This window comes from Melitaea cinxia, chromosome 22 (genome assembly GCF_905220565.1).
Source record: "Melitaea cinxia chromosome 22, ilMelCinx1.1, whole genome shotgun sequence".
Lineage (NCBI taxonomy): Eukaryota > Metazoa > Arthropoda > Insecta > Lepidoptera > Nymphalidae > Melitaea > Melitaea cinxia.
This window is the reverse complement of record NC_059415.1, coordinates 3,892,528-3,914,387: the sequence shown is the minus strand read 5'-3', so window position 1 is coordinate 3,914,387 and position 21,860 is coordinate 3,892,528. Positions and strand designations below refer to the sequence as shown.

Here is a 21,860-nt window from a genome sequence, read left to right as displayed (position 1 = left end):
CTTTTTACTGACTTATTTCATCGGAATTTCATAGTTACAATTTTAATACTTTCTTTAAGAAGGTTATCTAGCGCATTAGGCAGGTAAAAATATTAATTTAATTCTATAAAATCCCTTTAAACATTTCTATTTACATTCGAAACATGTCGGCAGTGCCCCGCTGGTCTCGTATTTACAATAGAGGACCGAAAAATTATACAGTCCTAAAACCTAAGATCAAATGTATACGTTTAACTTCTTCTAATGTTTAAATTAAAAGAAGCCATAGACACCTCGAAGTTATATAGTTCAGAAGAATACGAAATTTCAATAAATACGCATTAATAAATTATTTTCAAAGCGATTCCTTACATGGCAGCAAGTCTTCATTCCATACTTAAATTCATACATAAAAAATAAATACTACTAACCGAAATTGTTACGACTAAGACTAAGAATATACAACATTCACAACTAAAATAATAGTTTTGAAATAGGATGAAGTACAGTGATTTGTATGACCTATTTCACCATTTAAAATATTCCGGTTAATACTATAAAAAATTTGAAATTTCGAATACAATTTTACGTTATAATTTCTCGCTTAATAGAAATATATTCTCAACGGATAATACATTTTCGAATACTAATTCCATTAAATAACGAAAAGTAATACTAATTTCATAAAAAGGTATAAATAGGTCATTAATCAGTTAGGGTCGAGCATCGTTCGATGATTCGACATCGCTGGAACTGCTTGAAACTGACTTCTTCGGCTTGTACTCGGTTATGACGACGGTCACGCCGCTAACAGTTACCTGGTGAACCATAGATAGAATTTTAAAAACATTTTACCTGGATTTATGTAGATTTGTAGATGGTATGGGCTGGAATGCGTCAAACTTGGAGTAGCTTTTTATTAATTAAGGCTAGTTCGCTTTAGTAAATTAATCGAATAGTATTTAGTTACTGGAATACGACAGACCTAACATTTACACTACTTGAGTTTTAACTGTCGGTTAAATCAGTGATCATAAATGGGTGATACGAGACTTGTTTCTACAACTTACTTGCTAACTAAATTATATATGAGGAATAAGACTAATTTACTGACACCTTTTTTTATCGCGTAGTAGGACTAAAGCCTCGGCTACACTAGGGGGCAAATGGAGCAGCATGTTGCGGAACATGTTCCTAAACAACTACGTAGAAGTCACCGAGGAAATGTCGCCGAGGAAATGTCGCCGAGGAAATGTCGCGGAACATTTTATAGGCCACACTAGTCAGTGTTTATAGAAAAGTCGCCCGAAGAAGTTGTGGCTATTAGTGCTGCGTACATAGTAATTATACCGAGTGTGTTGAAACGTAAGAGAAAGAGACGGTGGTGGATGCGGAACTTCTTACTACACCGAGAAAGCAGAGTTAATTTAATGAATTCGAAAGCGACAATGACGCGGGACACGCTCTCGAGGCAGGAGCAAGTAACATGCCCCGCGTCACGTATAATGTTGCTGAGTATGTTTCGGGACACTACAACGTTGCAGCGTCACGTATATTGCACTTCATGTTGCAGGACAAAATGTTTCCTAGTGTATCCGGAGCTTAAATTACTAGCCTAATTCGTAAGTCAACCGTAGACTTCTGGACTGATGGAACATTTATCTGCTACAGAAATGCTTTAAGAATTTGTAGCACAGTGTGCAAGTTTTAATATTGAAATTAATCATATCATAGCCTGGATTCTTTCACACGTTTTACACATGGAAGTCGATTCGGAAGATTTGTTAGGAATGTATCGCGTGCAAGGCTTTCGATTGTGTTATAATGATCATAAATACTTGGTTCACGACATATACGACGAGCGGTAAAAACGAAAGAAATGCTACGGGGTCAGTTGAAAAATTTACCAAAATTTGCCTGTTTCAACTGACAAAAATTCTATTTTTATAAATCATTTGTAATACTGTTAAAACCTTGTATTGGTGTGCGAAAGCGTAAATAAATAAAATACATAAATAAAGAATATAAAGAATACGATGATTTAGAAAGGCTTCCTTTTGTTTATTTATTTATTCTCTCTACATTTCTTTTCCTGTTATCCTTAATTTCCTTCTTCCTATCTCTTCTTTATTTTACTTATAGAGCTTCTTGATTATTTTTATTACTTCCATTTCAATACTGAACATATTATCGTTAAAAAATAATATTTAAAAAATCATAAAAGTTAAAGACACTCAGATGCAAACTTTTTCAATACATTTTTTATAAATTTATTTCACAAATTATTCATAATAACCCCTTTATAACTCAATAATATCAAAATAAATGAAAATTATTACAAGTCATACAAAAGCGATAGTGAAAAATATACAAGTAATAGGATCTTTAAATTGAGCTAATTATGTAACGAATTACCTAATTATATAATGCTATGATTATTTCATTGTTACCAACGGTAGCAAATTAATCTTCTATCTGACCTTGCCCGCGTTTGAAAATTTTATTATAATTTTATTTATATTAAAATTGCTCCAATGTAGGTCAAAGTAATTTCTATCTATTTTGGCAAGTCAGACGTCCAACTCTTTTGTCCTTAATTTCGTTACAGGAAACGTTTAATTTGCTTCTTTATAGAGTAGGTTAAGATTAGATATCTTGGGCTATAACCACTTTATGACTTTAAATGGGAAGACGTGCTCTAAACTATGTGTTAACTTTCATTGAAGTCGACAAAAGTCCAGGAGTATTGGGACCAAATTTTGTCCTATATACATTTTTTTAGGTATTTGTACCTTACAGGTGGGTTCTTTTTATTCTCTTAGTAATTCTTTACTCGCGAAAGTTCACCTGTACATTCTTTACTTTTAAACATTACTAAGAATTTTTCATACGTTTCACTAATAATAAAAAAGCAAAAATTCGTACTACCTCTTACATATTCATACACAAGTCGAGTTTTATGCAAATCATTGTGAAATTAATATTGCTCATAACCAGAGTCTTGTACAAACTACGCTTTCCGAAGAATGATGTTACATGCAGTTGATTTTTCACCTGCATGTAGCTGACTGTTGGCTTTGTTAATATTCAAATATTGTTACTCCGTATCGTTGCTTACATCTTCATTTATATTAAAATATGTGTTTTTATCATCGATCTGAAATATTTTATCGCTGCATCTAGTAAACCTTCCGTGACCGTGTAACTAACTGTTGGTAACGTTCGCTTACTTTCCTTTTTGTGCATAAATTTTTAGTATACATAACGTTATATAATCGCCTTTACTGTTTTGTACGGAAAATTATGGTATTTTTTTTTAACGGCAGGCGCTTGTTAGACACATATTGACTTTTTATTGTTATTAAGACATTCGTATTAGTTATAACTTTATTTTTGATATTTTTTTAAATATATAAATATCTACAATACACACACGGTCGTCTGTTCCTAAAGAAAGCAACTTAATGCTGCTTGTGTTATAGGCGACAGCCGACTGCTATAGCTACATTTTTTTTTTTCGATAAACATACAATAAAGTACTACATATATAAATAAATATATATATATTGCACCCAGACTCGGGGTGGGAATCGAACCCACAACCCCCGGAGCAGAAAGCAACTGGGCACTGCAAACTGCTCAAACGGGCTAGTCAAAAATTTGATAGAAGATGTACTAATATATAAAATATTCCTTATCTAATAATGCTGGACAAATAAAGTAATATTTTATCAAGATAAATACCAATCCTAAACAGTAATACAAATTTAGTGGTAAATTCATGTTTCAAGCGAGAACCAAGGAACCGTCCATAAATTACGGCACACGTAAAGCAGGGGGGGGGGGCAAAGTGTGACAAGGGGTCTGTGGGGGATAGATGAGGTCAGATGGGACAGGTCTATAATTTTATGACATTACATTTGAAAACATAAAATATTTAATTGTTAGTATTAAAACATGATATTTGAACAACGAACTTAAAATACTGCAAAGTATAATTGCAAAATATGTGACGTATCACTGAGGGGATGGGTCTCATAAATGACGTGAGAGGGGTCAAACATCTAGAAATTTAGGTGACGTAATTTATGGATAGCCCGCTATGACGACCGCATGTATACTCTTAGAAAGCATGTGTCTGTAACCATTAAGCAAAACTACAGCAATAATACCAAAACGGTCCAAACCAATGCTTCTATTTGCAAACTTCAAATAAGTAGACATTTTTTTGTATACAACTAGGTCGGCAAACAAGCATACGGTTCACCCGATGGCAAGCAATTACCGTAGCTTGTTAATAGACGCCAACAATACCAGAAGTATCGCAAACTCGTTACCGACATCACCAGGAGCTCTGGTCACCAACAGGAACACAACACTGCTTGAAAGCAGTATTATTTAGCTGTGATCTTCTTGTAAGGTCGAGGTATTTCTCCAGTCGGGATGCTCCAGATTTCGAGCAGGATATTTCCTGCTGTGTCCTACCTCAGTAAATAATAAAAACGAACTTAAAAATTCTCATTTCATACCTCTCTAGTCTGCGCCGAGCTCCTATCGACGTTGTCGAGTCGAGGCGGACGTTGTTTCTTTTTGAACGAGTTGGCTGACCTCGGTCGTTTCTGAGAACTAGTGGGAGCAGTGCCGGCCGCTTGGGCAGCGACAAGCGCGGGGTTGATGCGAGGTTTGCGAGTTGATGTTCCTGGATAAAAATCACATTTACACTACCAGATCCTCGTAGCACGGATGATTACATATTTAGCTTACTATTTTAGACAATATTGAATTGAGCTGAAACAGCTGCTGGGCGAAGGCCTTCTATCTACATAGCAAAAGGTTCGGAGCCCGTCTGTCACACTGCTTCAGTGTGTGATAACGAAAATCTTTGTCTATTGTGGCGTACGATGGATATGTGTCTATTATAACATTTGCGAATGATTGATTTATGTGCTTTCCAAAGCAACTAGGTTGTATCAGAATCGCGATCGTTAGAAAAAAATTTTGCACAACTGCACCAGAAACATCGTGGTATCCAATATAAACGGACAACATGTTATACGAAAAAACTAAGAGAAGTAATAATAAGTAACACTTCTACACGAGGTTTTAATGACTATATGTTGTTTCGAGTTTTTACATGGTTAATTTGTCAAAACAAGCACCAAATCCTATTTTTAAAATTCAACGTTCAATAACTTCTCAAACTACCCACATTTCTTAACACGTTAAAATGTTACCAATATTCAATGTGAAAACTTTTACAAAACGTTAAAACACACACAATACGCTCACTATCTCCATTTTCACGAAACAACAACTTTCCCGCACGCCTCGGGCCTCCTGTACCTCTCCGCGCCTCTCGATTGAATTTCCCCGCTTCTATATTCCAACACGACACAATTTCACCATTAGCAGACTTCCTTCTCTTAACCAACTACATTAGACTATTGACAACTGTTGTAAAAGGTTTTTAGTATCGAATATAGTTTATTTGTATGGAATTTTGTTTTAGAAACGGTTTGCTAACTTTTATGAAATTGGTTATTTCAGTAAACGATGTAGAATATTCGTTTTTTATTTTGAATTGAATTTGAAATATTTCTATACAGTTAGACATTATTTTGAAAGATTTTTCCTAATTTAATGTGATGTGCGTTTATTTATTTATTTATTTTTAGATTAAATGAACTGTTAAATTAATTTTGTGAGAGATTAAACATTTCACAGCCAACGGCATCAAACGGGCTGAATCGTTTAGGGCCAACCTATAAATTAATTTTAAACGATGTTTATACTTATGGTAAACTATAAACAGGCAAATTGTGTACATGAAATAAATTTCGAATTTTTTTTTAAGAAACTGTATATCAATAGTGAATCAAATCAAATTTGAACTATCTGTCGATCTGAACTTCATGGTTTTCAGACTAAATAATAAAGTACAGTCAACAAAATATAAACCAACTACAACGGATACACTGCTTATCAAGTTAAAATTTAAAAAAAAAAACATTTTTTTTTCTTTAAGACGAACAAGAGTTTAATTTTAGTGATTTAATTAAGATATTAATAGTTTTAGAAGTCCTTCAGGAACATCTTTAGAAAAAGTAGGCGTGAAGGAAAATCGGGTTCTTTTATGCTTTTCCGCAGACATAAAGGTTAAAACCAAGAATAGTTCCCTCCTATGTAATGTATAAAAATAATAAATATGAAAATATCATCTAGAAAGCTATGTATGTATATAACTATATTTATCTATATTTGTATGATAAAACCGGATTAGAAGTCCAATTTAGTCTTTTTTACTCTCAAGTAACTTTTTAAAAATGTAATGAGGCATCAAGCTACGAATGGTTTATGATTATTTGTATGGTTTCTAGAGTAACCGTAAATGGTAACAATAACTTGACAAGCTCGGAAACTTAAACGATGCGAAACCGCTTAAGACGAGAAAGCAAAAATAATAGTTCAAGATCATGATGTTTACCAATCTTTTTAAAGAGCTAATTTTATCTTATTTTCGTACTTCTAGAGCTCTCCCCCCCCCCTCTCCCTCTCTCTCTCCCTCTCTCACTCTCTCCCTCTCTCTCTCCCTCTCCCTCCCTCTCTCTCTCTCTTCCTCTCTCCCTCTCTCTCTCTTCCTCTCTCTCTCTCTTCCTCTCTCCCTCTCTCTCTCTCTCTTCCTCTCTCCCTCTCTCTCTCTCTTCCTCTCTCCCTCTCTCTCTCTCTCTTCCTCTCTCCCTCTCTCTCTCTCTCTTGAATGTTAATTTTTAGAATTAACAAAACTTTAGTAATACATATAATTGTCAAGAGGCAGTGATAATTAAGAACCCAGTTAGTTAAACAGAAACAGCGTGGGTGTACCACATACCACAGGAATTTAGTGGATACCTATTGTAGGAAACAGCTACTAGTTACTTTAAGGTTAAAAAAATTAATCTGGAAACGATGGACGGACGGACGAAAACGATGATAGTCCAGCGTGACAGATTTACAGTTGTTTTAAAATCAAAATCAGGCAAATAAATAAATGATTAACAAAGAACAAAGGCAATATGGCAATCAGGAAAATAAATGATAATTTTATTTGGCTTTGAAAGGCACATTGTTATTGTACTATAAAATGTTGTGTTAATATGAAGCTACCACCTTTCCGAATGTAGACTTTGCAGAGAAGTATATATGAATCATTATATTATATTTAGTAAATATGCAATATACGATCGATTTACTAAGACTCGTGTTATTAACTTTTAAATTTTAACAGTATTTTTCAATTGTTTTCCATTAAGAACTAACTTTCTGAACTCCATTGAAACCCAGTTCCTATATCATTCATCCTACATGAATCATTTTCTGAAGATATAGTAAAGGCCCGAGAGACCAATTCACAGTGGTCGGTTTTCATTCTGAATTTAGATATACTATTTCAGAATTATTATTTATAATATGGGTAATAAAATGTAAGCGCTCGTAAAAACGAGCTTATCGTAATAGTGATCACTTTGTTTACTTTATAGAGCTAATTACATATGAGTTTATAGGCTGTTTTATTAATAACTGCGAGGATCATATCTCTTATAAACTTAATACCGAATGTACGAGCATTAGTTCCGGACGACTGCACTAAATTGGATACAACTTTTTTGTTTTTGTTATTGTAAGATCAAGGTTAATATATAGAAGAAGAAAAAAATTACCAGAAAATTTGGCGTGTGCGTTCGCTGGGTACTAACTTAACTAGCAGCTGGGTTAACTTATAAGCAGAAAATAAATACCAATAATGGAAAACCACAGTAAAAACTCATGTACAACCACCTTAAATACTTGCGATTTTCGTTATGTTAATCCGATAATCCGAATGACGCACTTACAATTGGTCGCTACAATAACACTGTTATAATACTAAGAACGCAACAATAGGTACCGATCACAAAAAAATTGAAAGATATTCTTTTTCAAATTCAAAAATGTACTTAGGTATTTGCATTCCAATGTACATATAGAATGTTTTTAATATCACAAATGGGTTTACAAACTTCGATTCGGCTTGTTATATTCCACAGCTGGGCACAGGCTACTGGGTGCAGGTTTTCCCCATGTAGGAGAAGGATAGGAGTTTAATCCACCACGTTGATGCCGACCGTCGGTACTTAATGCTCCGCCGACACGGCACACGCACCATTATACCAGAGTCAACAACAAACACACTACAAACTAAAACCTCGAGTGATTCAATAATGATTTAATTTTAATCTATACTGAAAGAATAACTAAGTGTTTCTGATTGTATGCAAGAGTAATGTATCCCTAATAATACCTGTATTATTAGGGATATAATTTCATATGATAGTTGCATTCTATAGAGCGAGTTGTGACTACAGTCTATTCGTGTTAAGAATATAATACTTAGCTTTGCCACACTATTTAAACATTTTTTTATAAGACTCGGTCGTCCAACAAGCGTTGGTGGTCGTCAATCAAGTCTACGGCTCACCTATGGTAAGCGGATACCGTAACTTATAGACGCCTGCAACACCAGAAGCATTGCAAACTTCAACTGGTCAATTTGAATAAGCCTAATACTATTTATAGCTAGCTTCAATAATTTTCTTCCTATGCCTACCAAAATTGCGTTAGCACAGTCACTCCTACTACCAATTCTTGACTATGCTGATATTTGTTACCTAGATCTTAAAGAGGAGCAGTTAAATAAGCTAGAGCGCCTCCAGAATCTCTGCATACGGTTCATATTTGGTCTTCGCAAATATGACCATGTCTCCGATTTTCGTAATCAACTCAAGTGGCTCCCTATCCGCTTTCGCAGGAATACGCACATCCTTTCTTTACTATATTGTATACTTTTCCATCCAGATACACCGCTTTATCTAAAAAATCGCTTTGAGTTTCTCTGTGACACTCATGAGCGTTCCCTCAGGTCATCTTCCACCTTAACACTCAATACTCCTTCCCATACTACTTCCTTTTATTCAAATTCCTTTTCTGTTAAAGCTGTACAACTTTGGAACTCTCTTCCTCTCACTATAAGAAAAGCTCAATCTCTTGCTTGTTTTAAAAAATATCTAAAGGCGCATTTTTTGTCACTAAATAACTCATAAATATCATTATCAGCTCCATAAATATATATATTATGTAGTATTTTGTTTATCTTATATATAAAAATGAATCGCAAAATGTGTTGCTAAGCGCAAAACTCGAGAACGGTTGGACCGATTTCGCTAATTCTTTTTTTAAAATGTTCCTTGAACTACGAGAATGGTTCTTACGGAGAGAAAAATTCTAAAAAAAAAAAAATTTTAAATTTCCTGAAAAAGTCTAAAAACAACACTTTTCTATACTCCCATACAAAAGATTTGTGATAATACTTAAAAGTCAATTTGAACTTTAATACCATGCGATAAAGTTTGTGTTAGGCGATACGAAGTTCGCCGGGTCAGCTAGTGTAGTATATATGTATATATTAATTTGCATATATGTATATATTTACTGTGTGTATATGTTTGTGTATATGTATATTTACTTCTGTTAATATCATACGGCTTGTTAACTTTATGCCAATTCTTTATCAACTGTTTGTACACTTCCCTCCCGCTTCTCTTTTTCTTATATGTCCTATGGCCAAAGGTTGTCTGGAAGAAATCGCTCTTAGCGATAAGACCGCCTTTGTACATCTTTCTTTTCATATATAACTTTTGTTGTAATATTTCTTTGTGGTTTACAATAAAGAGTATTTATTTATTATAACTATATTTATTAACTAGCTGTGCTCGCAACTTCGTCCTCGTGGTATAGTGACTTTACGTGTTCAACGTGCTTCTTTAAATTGCCATAACTTTTTTGTTTGTTAACCGATTGGCATGAACAAATAGTAATGTTAAGAAAAGCTTACCACAATATATTAGTGAAAACCACATCTAAATCGGATAAACCGTTTCTGAGATTAGCGTGCACAAACACACAGACAAACAGACGAAAATTCTGACATCATTGTTTTAGGTTTTTGGTGTTTGGTTTGATAAAAGTCGCAATAATGTTTTTTCTCGTATATCTTAAATGTATTAATTAAGAGTAATGAACATACTTGTAATTGGCATCCATAATATCTTAATATTATAGAGTATAGCTTATTATAATGTAATGTATGTAATGATGTTGCTGTGTCTGTAAATAAATAAATGTACAGACAGCGACCCGTTACATTTTTATTATAATAAGTAGTAGACGGATTAGACCGTAATCCGCTACACTGGCTTATATTGGATAGGCAGGTATATTATAGAATTTATTTCTCAAGCGTATCTCTTGACGTTATCCTTCACAACTAGGTATAAGACAGATTTCAAACAAACATACGAAAATCCAATATTTGAATATTCGAACCAGTGCTTCTTCGATCTATCGACTCAACGAATATTCAATATAAGTGGTAATTATATATAATTATATAATCAATCTTTGATTATAGTTATTAGGAACCTTAACAGCTATAATTTCGTTTAACTTTGCGTTACCTAATTGTTAGACTGAAAATCGATTCGCGGAGTTAAAACGTGCGCAAGTCACGCTCACGCTTGACCGTATTTTAAATATAGATTAAAAATGGTAAATAAGTTAAGGACTTTTTGAACTATGATATTTCAATCTATCTTATATGACTAGATATTCCTTGCAGTTACATCCGAACGTATATTAATTTGTTATTCGTAGTAGGGAATATATCCGCTAACCTGCAGTGGAGCAGCGTGGGGGATTAAGCTCCAACCCCTCTCCTACATAGAGAAAGAGGCCTATCCCCAGCAGTGGGATAGACAGGTGAATCAACCCATCGATCAAGCATATCAATATAATATATACGGCTTCTATTCAACTATTGAGTTGTAGCATGATGTTCAAATTGAATCAATCATATCCTAAAACTTTTAAACAGTAACTGCGGAATTTAATTAACTAGTTAGAGACCTGTTAAATCTAAATTTCGACTTGGTGGTTAGCTTAACTTTAGCTGTAAATAGGTCATTAAAAACTAATATAATTTTATTTTGTGCAATGAGGATTCAAAAATGATTTTCCAGCCAACTTGAATAAATAAATTTTGATTTTTTTAAATATTTATTTCTTTTTAGCCGATTTCAAAAAGGTTACTCAATTCGACCTTTTTTAAATGTATGTTCAGGGATAACTGCGTCGTTTATGAACCGATTTTGATAATTATTTTTTTGTTGCAAAGGAGATATCCCAGGGGTGGTACTTTGATAAGGAGACCAGGATCTGATGATGGGATCCTAGAGAAATTGTTGGGAACCCTCGAAAATCATAGTGACGACTAGTGCGTTTGTTATTTATTTTTTTTTCGTCAACTTACGTTGTATTTCTTGTCTATGTAATTGCAGTCGGTTTTTTTTTTTCGTTAGCAAGCAAACACAATTATATTCTGAGCATATAACTAATGTTTGTATATATAATGTATGTATAATATAACTAATGAACCTTAAATTATCAAACACTAAACATTAAGCCCTATAACAACCGTTTTTACAAAAAACTTTTTTTTCTGTTACGTGCTAAATGCGTCACAATCGTGTCGGAAATAATAGCGTACTTCCGCTGTCGTAAAATTACGGAGAAACGTTTACCTTACTCGTAAGTCATCTTACGTAACAATTATTATTTACCATTGCTAGCGATTCGCCCCGGCTTTTCATACATATAATTTTCTTAACGTTCGTAATGTTCTTGTCTTTAGTGCTAGAAACTAACAGGCATCCTCAGAAAACCCTACACCAAAGACAAACACTTTTTTTTTATTGTTTTTTCTTTGGTGGATTATAATTTATATTATATCCATATATAATGTTGCTTTTGTTTTACGTATTTTTGCAACTTTACTTGGTATGTGTTTATTTCAATAGAAATTAAGCAATTTTGTGCATATTGTTTGCAATGTTTATAATGGTATTGTTTTGACTTGGTAGGAATTTTATTATAATGTTTATTGTTGTCTGAAATGTTATTGAAAGGCCAATACATACCTTTTTTCCATTTACGTTCTTTCTTATTATTTAAATATCCTAATAATTTAATTAAACGGCTTATAAATATGTCATAAATATTTTAAACATTTTTTTTACCACATAACAACATAGCACCTGTATTTTTTACAATCGGTTTATTAAACCTAAACAATATTACACATGTATGAAGTGTTACAGGCGCGCATCAATAAAAATTTGTAATGCGTGCCTCAATATCGTTTCGCCTATATAATATATAATAAAATTGATAGTTTATAACGTATATATAATAAAATTGCTTATTACGATTATTACGTTTTAATATATTACTCGTGGAGTCGGTTTTTTTTTTGTTATCAAAACAATTATTGAACACTTTTTTCGTCTATCGTAAGAATGCTTTCAGTCGCAATTCAATATATTTTCTATTTCCTGGCAACAAACCAATAATATAAAAACGCAAATATCAACAACTTTGAAGAAAGAACCTACATAATCATGTATCCAAATGCTTTTTACTTTAAATTTGAGATCTTAGTTACTTCACGAAGACGCATTTATATCTATACAAATAAATAAAATTGGAGTGTCTGTTTGTAATATAAAAATAACCGCTTTTTACTAAATGCATTTGGATGTATACACTGTAAATATACCAAAATAACATTTTTTATAATTTTTGTCTGTCTGTCTGTCTGCTTGTTCCGGCTAATCTCTTGAGCGCCTGGGCCGATTTTGACAGGACTTCCATTAGCAGATAGCTGATGTAATGAGGAGTAACTTAGGCTACTTTTATTTTGGAAATTTATTTATTATGTAACTGCGAACTGAACATTTTTTTTTCTATTCTACGCGGACGAAGTCGTGGCCACGGCTGGTATATAAATATAAATAAAAATATAGCTTCAAGAACAGAACTATTCCTTTGAATTCAAGTAATGTTACAAGTTCTAGGAAAAAAGGTCGGCACTAGCGACAGTCGGCTTTCGGTTGTCGCGACCGACAAGTCGGATAATCGGCTAAAATTAGTGTCGGTCCTTTTAAGTTTTAATCCGTCTCCTCACTAGAGTAAACTTTTTTTGAGTATATTTAACATTTACATACTCTTACGAGGCAAATTAACAAATATATTTTTCAAAATCCTTTATATAAACGCATCTCATTCAACGGTCCCCTAGGATTTAAAGCCCTTTTATTCGAGGCACGGAAACACAATACACAAGCGCAAACGCCCAGACTATGACAAACATCTATCTGTATTGGCTATACAAATGTTTGGTAATTGTGTGACTCGAACCCGCGACCACCAGCTCAACAGCTAGTACTATGACCGCTACGACAACACGTCGTCAATTCCAACATGTGCCATAACTAAATACGTGTTGCGATCGATAATCTCTTTAAGTATTGGATTTTCCCTATCTGTAACACGGGTAGCGTTTTGACAGTAACCCGTCCCTTATCTCACTTCGATTACAATTTTAGAGTCGCTATAGTTTACCAAGATAAACAGACAAGATTACAACATTTTTATAGCAAATAATAATCAAGAAAATAAGAACATACACATTTTTCTATTTTGGTACGAATGAAACAAAGTAATTTAGTAGTACTACATTATTAGATGATGATGATGAATATACCTATCTAATGAAATTCACAAGTGAATAATGAAATACATTTTAAAATATATAGATACCATTATAATATAACTAATCAAGTCCTTTCTTTTAAGTAACCCGTACTGTTTTTACATACCTACATGTTATACCATTTTTAAAATTTAAATAAAAACATGTCTACCTTTGTCTACTTTGTGTGTTTTCTTATGTGTAAAATCGATAACAAATGGGTTAAAACAAAGACAACTTATTTCATCAATAATAATTATAAAGTAAACTCGTTATACTGTACAGGTATGATAAAATTACAAGTTTACGCCAATCTCGATAAAAGGTCAACGATTTTTATACCGACAATTTGAAGAGTAGTCACTTCACACTGAGACGGATTATAGTAATGATAATTTGACATGATAGGGTTATAGGACAGTAGCGCCAAAGAGCGGAATGTTTTAGCACTAATTTTATTAGGGAATTTGTTTACATTCGTAGCTTACAAGTAACCAGTGAATATTAAAACTAAAATACTTATATCTATTTTTGTCAGCTAAAAGACAATGAAAAAAAATTACATATTACTTCATGTAATATATATTGTCATATTGAACACATTATCATGTTGAAAAGAAACAATTTTAACAAATAAAATATAATACAAACTAAACGTAAGTCGATATGCTACAACATTGACTGAAATGCTGCTATATGTCTTACAGTCTTACGAAAGTTAACTTTCGTCCAATCAATACTCGTCTTCGTACCTTTTTAAGGTTATGCATAATTTATACTTAACTTAGCATAATGCAGATTGCAGATTTCTTTCTACGTAGTACCTACCGCAATAAAAAAACTTTACAAATAACCAATTCACCCACTACATAAATAATAATCCACGTATTTTAAAAGTACCCCATTTAAATTTGTTATGAGTGATTTTGGTGAAATGTGTGTAAAATAAACTAATAATTACCTTTTCTAACGTCGCACATTGAGCATTTAAAAGCTTCAGCGTTATTTCTGTATGTACAAACGCTGCAATCCCAATAATTTTCTTCGAGAACTTTGGATGGCCTCTTGCCTCTCCGAATGGCATTTTTCTTGTCCATTTTAATGCTCACTTAAACCTAAATTATACGTCTCACACTTTAATCATGATATTTTAGAATATGCATGAGTTTTTTTATCGCACATTTGTAAATTATATTTTCTAAGAATCATTATTTATGTTTTACTGTGCACGGAACGTACACCACAATTCGCCATGACAGATCGTCAATGTTCGTCGGTAAAACAGAGCTGGCGCTACTTGTGCAGCTGCCTTACCGACGACGGCACAGATAATAGAATTTTTTTAAACAGATTTATTAAAAATCGATAACTACTATATTAAAAAAAAAAGAACGGTTAGTTCTCCGTTTTTTATTATAAAACGACAAGTTTATAATGATTGTAAGAAGTATGAATAAAACATAAGTACAACTATAAGTACACTCTCTAAGAGTTTCTCGCTTCAATACACTACCAAGCTTTAATCCTACATTTTTAAGCTAACAATAAGTTAATAGTAAAATCACTTACATAAATAAGTTATAGGTAATTACAACATTTTGCTTTTTACATTTGTATATCTGTACGTGAAATGAAAAATAGATGTTTCTTTTATTATTAAATGTTCTTGTTCACAATGAAAAACTACAAAATAATTCTAGTCTCAAAAGTATTTATCGAGTTACAAAAGCCGGCCAGTTGTTATTACTATTATTATTATTATTATTATTTGTGTAAAAAGGTGTTTGGAATAATAATCATAGTGTAGGTAGGTACATATCTTATGTTAAAGTCTTTTTTTGAGTTAAATATTAGCCGACATAAAAGATTTATAAGCTGTTCAGAGGATCCGTTCTCAGAAAGATTTAATTTTTTTTTCTTGATCTCTCTCAGTTTATACCTGGGTTGTTACTTTTGTACAATTTAACTTCAGGTAGTTTTTACACTTAAAACCTTGCCCGTGGGCATGATAAATTGGGCTTAACTGTTAAAACTCACAACAACTTTTTTTTACCCTAATATTCAAGAATGTGGTATACGTATTCCTATATGGTACCCACTTTTTCGCGACTGTTATATACCTACGTAATTACTTCAAAATACAGTAAAAATAAATTGCTTAGCCGTACTTTTTGGCAACTAACATACATAAATAGTGAAGAAAACAGTAATCACGTTCTGTTTTTAGCAACTTTTTAAGCCCCTACCTCCCTTTAATAATATTTGGTGTGGTTTTAGACTACGAATAAATTTTTAACATATTGTCTTTATGTAGAGGTGTAATGCAGTATAATGCTGATTAAATTTTGGAAAATTATGCATCATGATGCAAATATCTACAGGCATCAAGGTGCAGGGTTTTTTTTGGTTATATATTTTTTTTCGGTTTAGAAGTCGCGTGTTCAATGAAAAATAAATACACGTGATAACTCAATATCACGTGCATTTATCCCCCCCCCCCCCCCTTGTGATATCACATTTATGAGATTTCTCCGTCCCGTTGAGCACGTGATTAATGGACGACCCCTAAGTACATAATATAAATTATTATGTATAAGCAGTTTGCTGATTTTATTGTCTTATTGGACATCAGCATATAAAGAATTATGTTACGTAATTGTGTTTGCTCGCAAACGAAAAAAAACCGACTTCAATTACATCGACGAGTAATATACAACGTAGATCGACGAAAAAATAGTCAAGTAACTACGCGTTATCAAAGATAACTCAAAAAGTAGTTATCAGATCTCAATAAAATTTATATATGACCATATGACAAACATCAGCTTTCGATTAAATTAAAAAGTATTAAAATCGGTACACCCAGTAAAAAGTTATTGCGGATTTTCAAGAGTTTCACTCGATTTCTCTGGGATCCCATCATCAGATCCTGGTTTCCTTATCATGGTACTAAACTAGAGATATCTTCTTTCCAACAAAAAATTAATTATCAAAATCGGTACATCCAGTAGAAACTTATGTGGTATATTACAACGTAGGTCGACGAAAAAAGCGTCAAGTAAAAACGCATTATTAGATATAACTCGAAAAGTAGTTGTTAGATCTCAAATAAATTTAAATGGGACCAATTGACACACACCACCTTATGATTAAAAAAAAAATTGTCGAAATCGGTCCACACGGTCAAAAGTTCTGATGTAACATACATAAAAAAAAACAGTCGAATTGAGAACCTCCTCCTTTTTTGGAAGTCAGTTAAAAAGAAAAATTAAAGTAATAAGAAGATAAAAAAAATATATATTTTTATGACACGCGTTGATTAACTTTTTTATTTTAAAAAATATTTAAAATAAGTTAAAATTATTCAATTATAATCTATACTAATATTGAAAATATAAAATATATTCTAGTTCAGACTAGTTTTTACAATTGTGATACATGTAGACGAACAACAAATTATTTGGGTTCAATACAAAGCTTAACTTAACAGCTTAGCTAAAATTTTACTATACTAATGCCTACATAGAATTGGTTGTTGTGAACAAACGTTCTGCTTCTGGTGCGACAGTCCAGAGTTCGGTTCTCGTTCAGGTCAAGTAATTTATAAGAAAATTGGGTCAGGCATAATTTAAAGCATTAAAGGTATTTTAGTAAACTATTCCTATAACACTTGTGTAACTATTTTTTTTTGTCTGTCTTTGTCTTAAGGAGGTGATAGACGTGCAAAAAAGTACGCGGTTTTAAATATCGCAACTTCTCGGCTCGACGTCGGTGACGCAGGTGAAGCTTACTTATTTTGTATTGAATTACATTTTAAAAACCAAAAAAAGACGAAGTTCTGAAATAATTCATTTTGAGTAATTTCTCAATCAAAAGTAACAAAAATTACAAATACCTACACTACAAGCGTTGCGCGCCCACGGACTGGCGTAACATAATCGTCGACAAGTAACACATCGTAGGTAGACGAAAAAACAGTCAAGTAAATAAGCATTATTAGATATAACCCAAAAAGTACTTGTTAGATCGCAATCAAATTTAAATGGGACCACACGACACACACCAACTTTTGATTAAAACAAAATTCATGAAAATCGGTCCACCCAGTCAAAAGTTCTGAGGTAACATGCATACAGAATCGAATTGAGAACGTCCTCCTTTTTTTGGAAGTTGTTTAAAAATGGCAGCTCGTGGCTCGCAGTGCTGCCAGTTGCTACACGTACGAGCGGAGGTGGGTTATGAGCAAAGTTTCAAACTTGTCGGATCGCCAACGAACTTACTCGGCGGTTTTAAAGTACACGTACTTAGGGTGAACTCCTGGAGAGTATCGGGAATAGCATTGCCAACGCGCTTACAATGCTTCTGATGTTGCAGGTGTCTTATTGGCTACGGTAACTGCGTACCATCAGGACCGTACGTTTGTTTTGCCGACGTAGTCGTATCACAAAAAAGCTTTCTTACATGTTATACGCCTCTTGTGATACCCCTCTTACAGTAACCACTTCCCTAACCCCAATTAATTATACAACCCCCTACTTGCGCTTGCGGAGGAGATTGACGTTTATGCGCGTTGTAATTCTCTGCGATAGTCGAAACATCAATCATAATCAAAATTTTGCTTTAGTCGAAAAGGCTTCAGGTTCACTCGTCTATTACAATAGTCATTTAGTGATTAGAACATCAAGGATACTGCATGTTTTTATGATAAAACACTTTCTTAAAAATAACTGTAACAGTTACAACAAACAATATCTTATTTCTAATTACACCGCGTTTGTTTTTAATTTTTTTCATGTTCGCTTCGTTTTAAGAGACACTGACGTCTTAATAACCTAACATGTCAAGACCTTGAAAATTACACCGTATAGAAAATTTCCCTTCAGGCTTTACTCATAGATAGGGCTGCCAACAATACTTTATAATAAAGTATTCTACTTTATTTTTGGTAAATATACTTTATACTTTTGCATACAAATAAAGTATATGAAAATACTTTATTTTCAGTCTTTACTGTGATGCGTGAAACAAAATACTCATTATGGGTACTTAACTATTTAACGGTACACATAAGGTAAAACGGATGATGGAAAGGATTTAAAATTACTGAACGAAATGTTAGATGTCAGATGTGGTGTTTTGAATGTGACAGGACAGGTGACAATCTGACATTTGTCACAGATGTCACTACTCACTATCAACGATATTGTAGAAAAATTGACCGTTGGCTTTGTTTATATGTAGTTAAGGAATCAATGATTGGAAAAATGGTTTGACCTTAGCGAAGATAACTGGCTTTCAATACTTCGTTAAATTTGAACATTTTGAAATAATAATTATAAAAACTAAATTACAAGACGGATTAAATTTAAGATGCAGGATATATATTCCGAATGTATAAGACAAAGAAAAAACACTAATGATGATAAAGAATTTTCAGTGAAAAGTACAGTTGAAAAATGGCAATATATACTTAAAATGCACCTGATAGCTTACCAAATATAAAAAAAAATTCTTACTCTCTGTTCCCACTACTTAAGCTTTCACTGAAAGGGTTTTTTTAGTAATGAATCTAAAGTAGAGAAGAGAGAAAATATAGCGAGAAGAGAGAAATATAGCGTCAATAAATTTAATTAGAAACGAATTTTTATTTATATAAATTTAAATATTGATTGTTAAACAAGTTTGAAAGATTTAAACATAACAAAAATTGTTAGCATGTGCTAAAGGCACACAAAAATACGTTTTCAAAGCAATAAAAACATAAAATTTGAAAAATACTTTTTTTTTTTCTTCCAAATACTTTTTTTTTGCCTATCCAAACCATTTTATACGTTTTTTTTTGTCAAAAAAAGTTGGCAACCCTACTCATGGACAACCTACTGAGACTAAAATAAAAACTCGGTAGAGGTCCTTTTCTGTTTTAGAACATGCCAGGGCTTAAATGCATAGCTTACATGGTTATATTCTGGACATACCTACTAAATAGAGGTTTTTAGTAAGAAGCTCCATACAGTGTTCGTTATGTAAACTTTACGCTACCCGGTCTTCTGACCGCCTACGCCTATTCAATTCGTTTTAGAGGAGAAGTCATTCATCTTGGGTGTGACTTCTTAACATTAGCTTTATAGCCAAATATATGTCAATGGGGTTAAAGCTTCTTAAATATCTATCTTCGTGTTAGCTACTTAAAAATGTATGTATAAAATATATTCATCGCCAGTGCCATCCCGGCGGGTGTTTTCTAGTAACATAGATGCATTCATTCATTAGGATTAATGGCTTCCAAAAATGCCAGAATAAAATAATAGATAAATAAATAAATAATACACCTACATCCAATATTTACATCATTCAAACATATTATGTTTACATTTTAAAAATAATGTGTACAATCGTACAAGAGATAACAAAAGTCGTATGCATTGATAGAATAAATAAAAATATCGGTCATTGTTCGGATTGTAGACGAAATGTAGTGTTTCGCGCGCTTTCCGCAAAATACCGGGAACGTGCAGAAGTGAAGTTAGTTTTGTTTTGTCGCGTTTGTCATGTATCTTGGTGGGAGGTTCAACTGCGAATGCGAGGTTCATACGATTTTTTGTTTCTTATTATTTTATGTGATTTAGATTTGTTTTTTTGTTTACTTAAATGTTAATATAAAAAGAATGTTTGTTGTCTGTTTCTTTGCATAAATCGCACCCTTAATAAAACAAAGATGTAACTCAAAAATCGCAATTTGTGGGAATTGGCGTTTGAAGTTTAGCACTTTTTCCGCATTGTGTTTGATTAAAAATTACCAATTATTTGTAATGCTTTTAATGACTTTTATTATTGATATCAGTAGTTTAAAGTACAGAGATTAATAGAATAATAGAAAAACAACTGTGTTAAAATCTATAATAGCTGTAAAATGGAGATGAAAAAAAAGTTCCGACTTAAATCTCTTTATGCCAAAAATTACTTAATATTTTAGGTAGTATTTCAAAAAAATTCTCTTTGGTATTAAAACATAACAAAAAGTTTTAAAAATAAATCACAATGTTTCGTTTTATGATTATTTAATTGTAATTATGATGCTGTATGTACTAATGCATCATTTTTTTATAAAACGAAAACTGAAATTTATCACCTTTTTTTTAAATTAAACAAATTTTTATTAATCTTTCGATATTTATATATCTCTTTATGGCTACAAATATTGTTTTTTAAACAAAACAAAAACTATACACTATTATAAGAATTAGGTACAATTAGTCTCTAGTACTGTGTGGCTACGGGTACTGTGTGGCTACGGTACCAAAGAATATAGCCACCCCCTCTCTTCCCGTGGGTGTCGTAAGAGGCGACTAAGGGATAACACAGTTCCACTACCACCTTAGAACTTAAAAAGCCGACCGGTGGCGGGATAACCACCCAACTGCTGACTTTGAAATACACAGGCCGAAGACGGGCAGCAGCGTCTTCGGTGCGACAAAGCCAGTACTGCGGTCACCAACCCGCCTGCCCAGCGTGGTGACTATGGGCAAAACACATGAGTTCACGCTATTTTTGGCGTAAACTTGTGGAGGCCTATGTCCAGCAGTAGACTGTATAGGCTGTAATGATGATGATGAGTCTCTAGTAAATATCTCCTAAAATCACAAATAATTACTAACCACAAATAATCTAATATATAAAATTCTCGTGTCGCGGTGTTTGTAGTTAAACTCCTCCGAAACGGATAGACAGATTCACACGAAATTTTGTGTGCATATCGGGTAGGTCTGAGAATCGAACAACATCTATTTTTCATACCCCTAAGTTATCATATATGGCAAAACAACGTTTGCGGGGTCAGCTAGTAAATAGTATAGAAAATCAGCAGTCTCTTCTTTCTTATATTGTCTATCATCTTGTTTTTGCTCATTGTTTGAATTATCATATGATACACATATATCACCCTGACCTTTTTTTGGTTGGTGAAACCCTAAGTTAAATACCGTCGCAATCAATATTTTCTGCACATTTGAATCGTCTCGCCATAAGACTCGACGAATTCCAGCCACTAGAGCAGGTTGGGTTTCGAAATGACTACAACACCGTAGACCACATCCATACTGTTCGACAGATTATTCAAAAGACAGAGACATATAATCAGCCGCTGTGTATGGAATTTGTGAACTGCGAGAAAGCCTTCAACTGTGTCGAGACCTGGGCTGTCCTGGACTTTCTGCAGAGATGT

At 33.1% G+C, this 21,860-nt stretch overlaps 1 protein-coding gene across 1 annotated transcript; it reads right to left on the bottom strand.

Annotated features, from left to right (window-relative positions):
* Positions 1-692: 692 nt before the first annotated feature.
* On the bottom strand, positions 693-14,736 carry LOC123664696 (YY1-associated factor 2). Its single transcript, XM_045599202.1, has 3 exons — positions 14,601-14,736; positions 4,509-4,678; positions 693-797 (listed from the first exon to the last, which is right to left on the bottom strand). Exons 1-3 carry the CDS (start codon positions 14,734-14,736, stop codon positions 693-695), a joined length of 411 nt encoding a protein of 136 aa, XP_045455158.1.
* Positions 14,737-21,860: the final 7,124 nt, after the last annotated feature.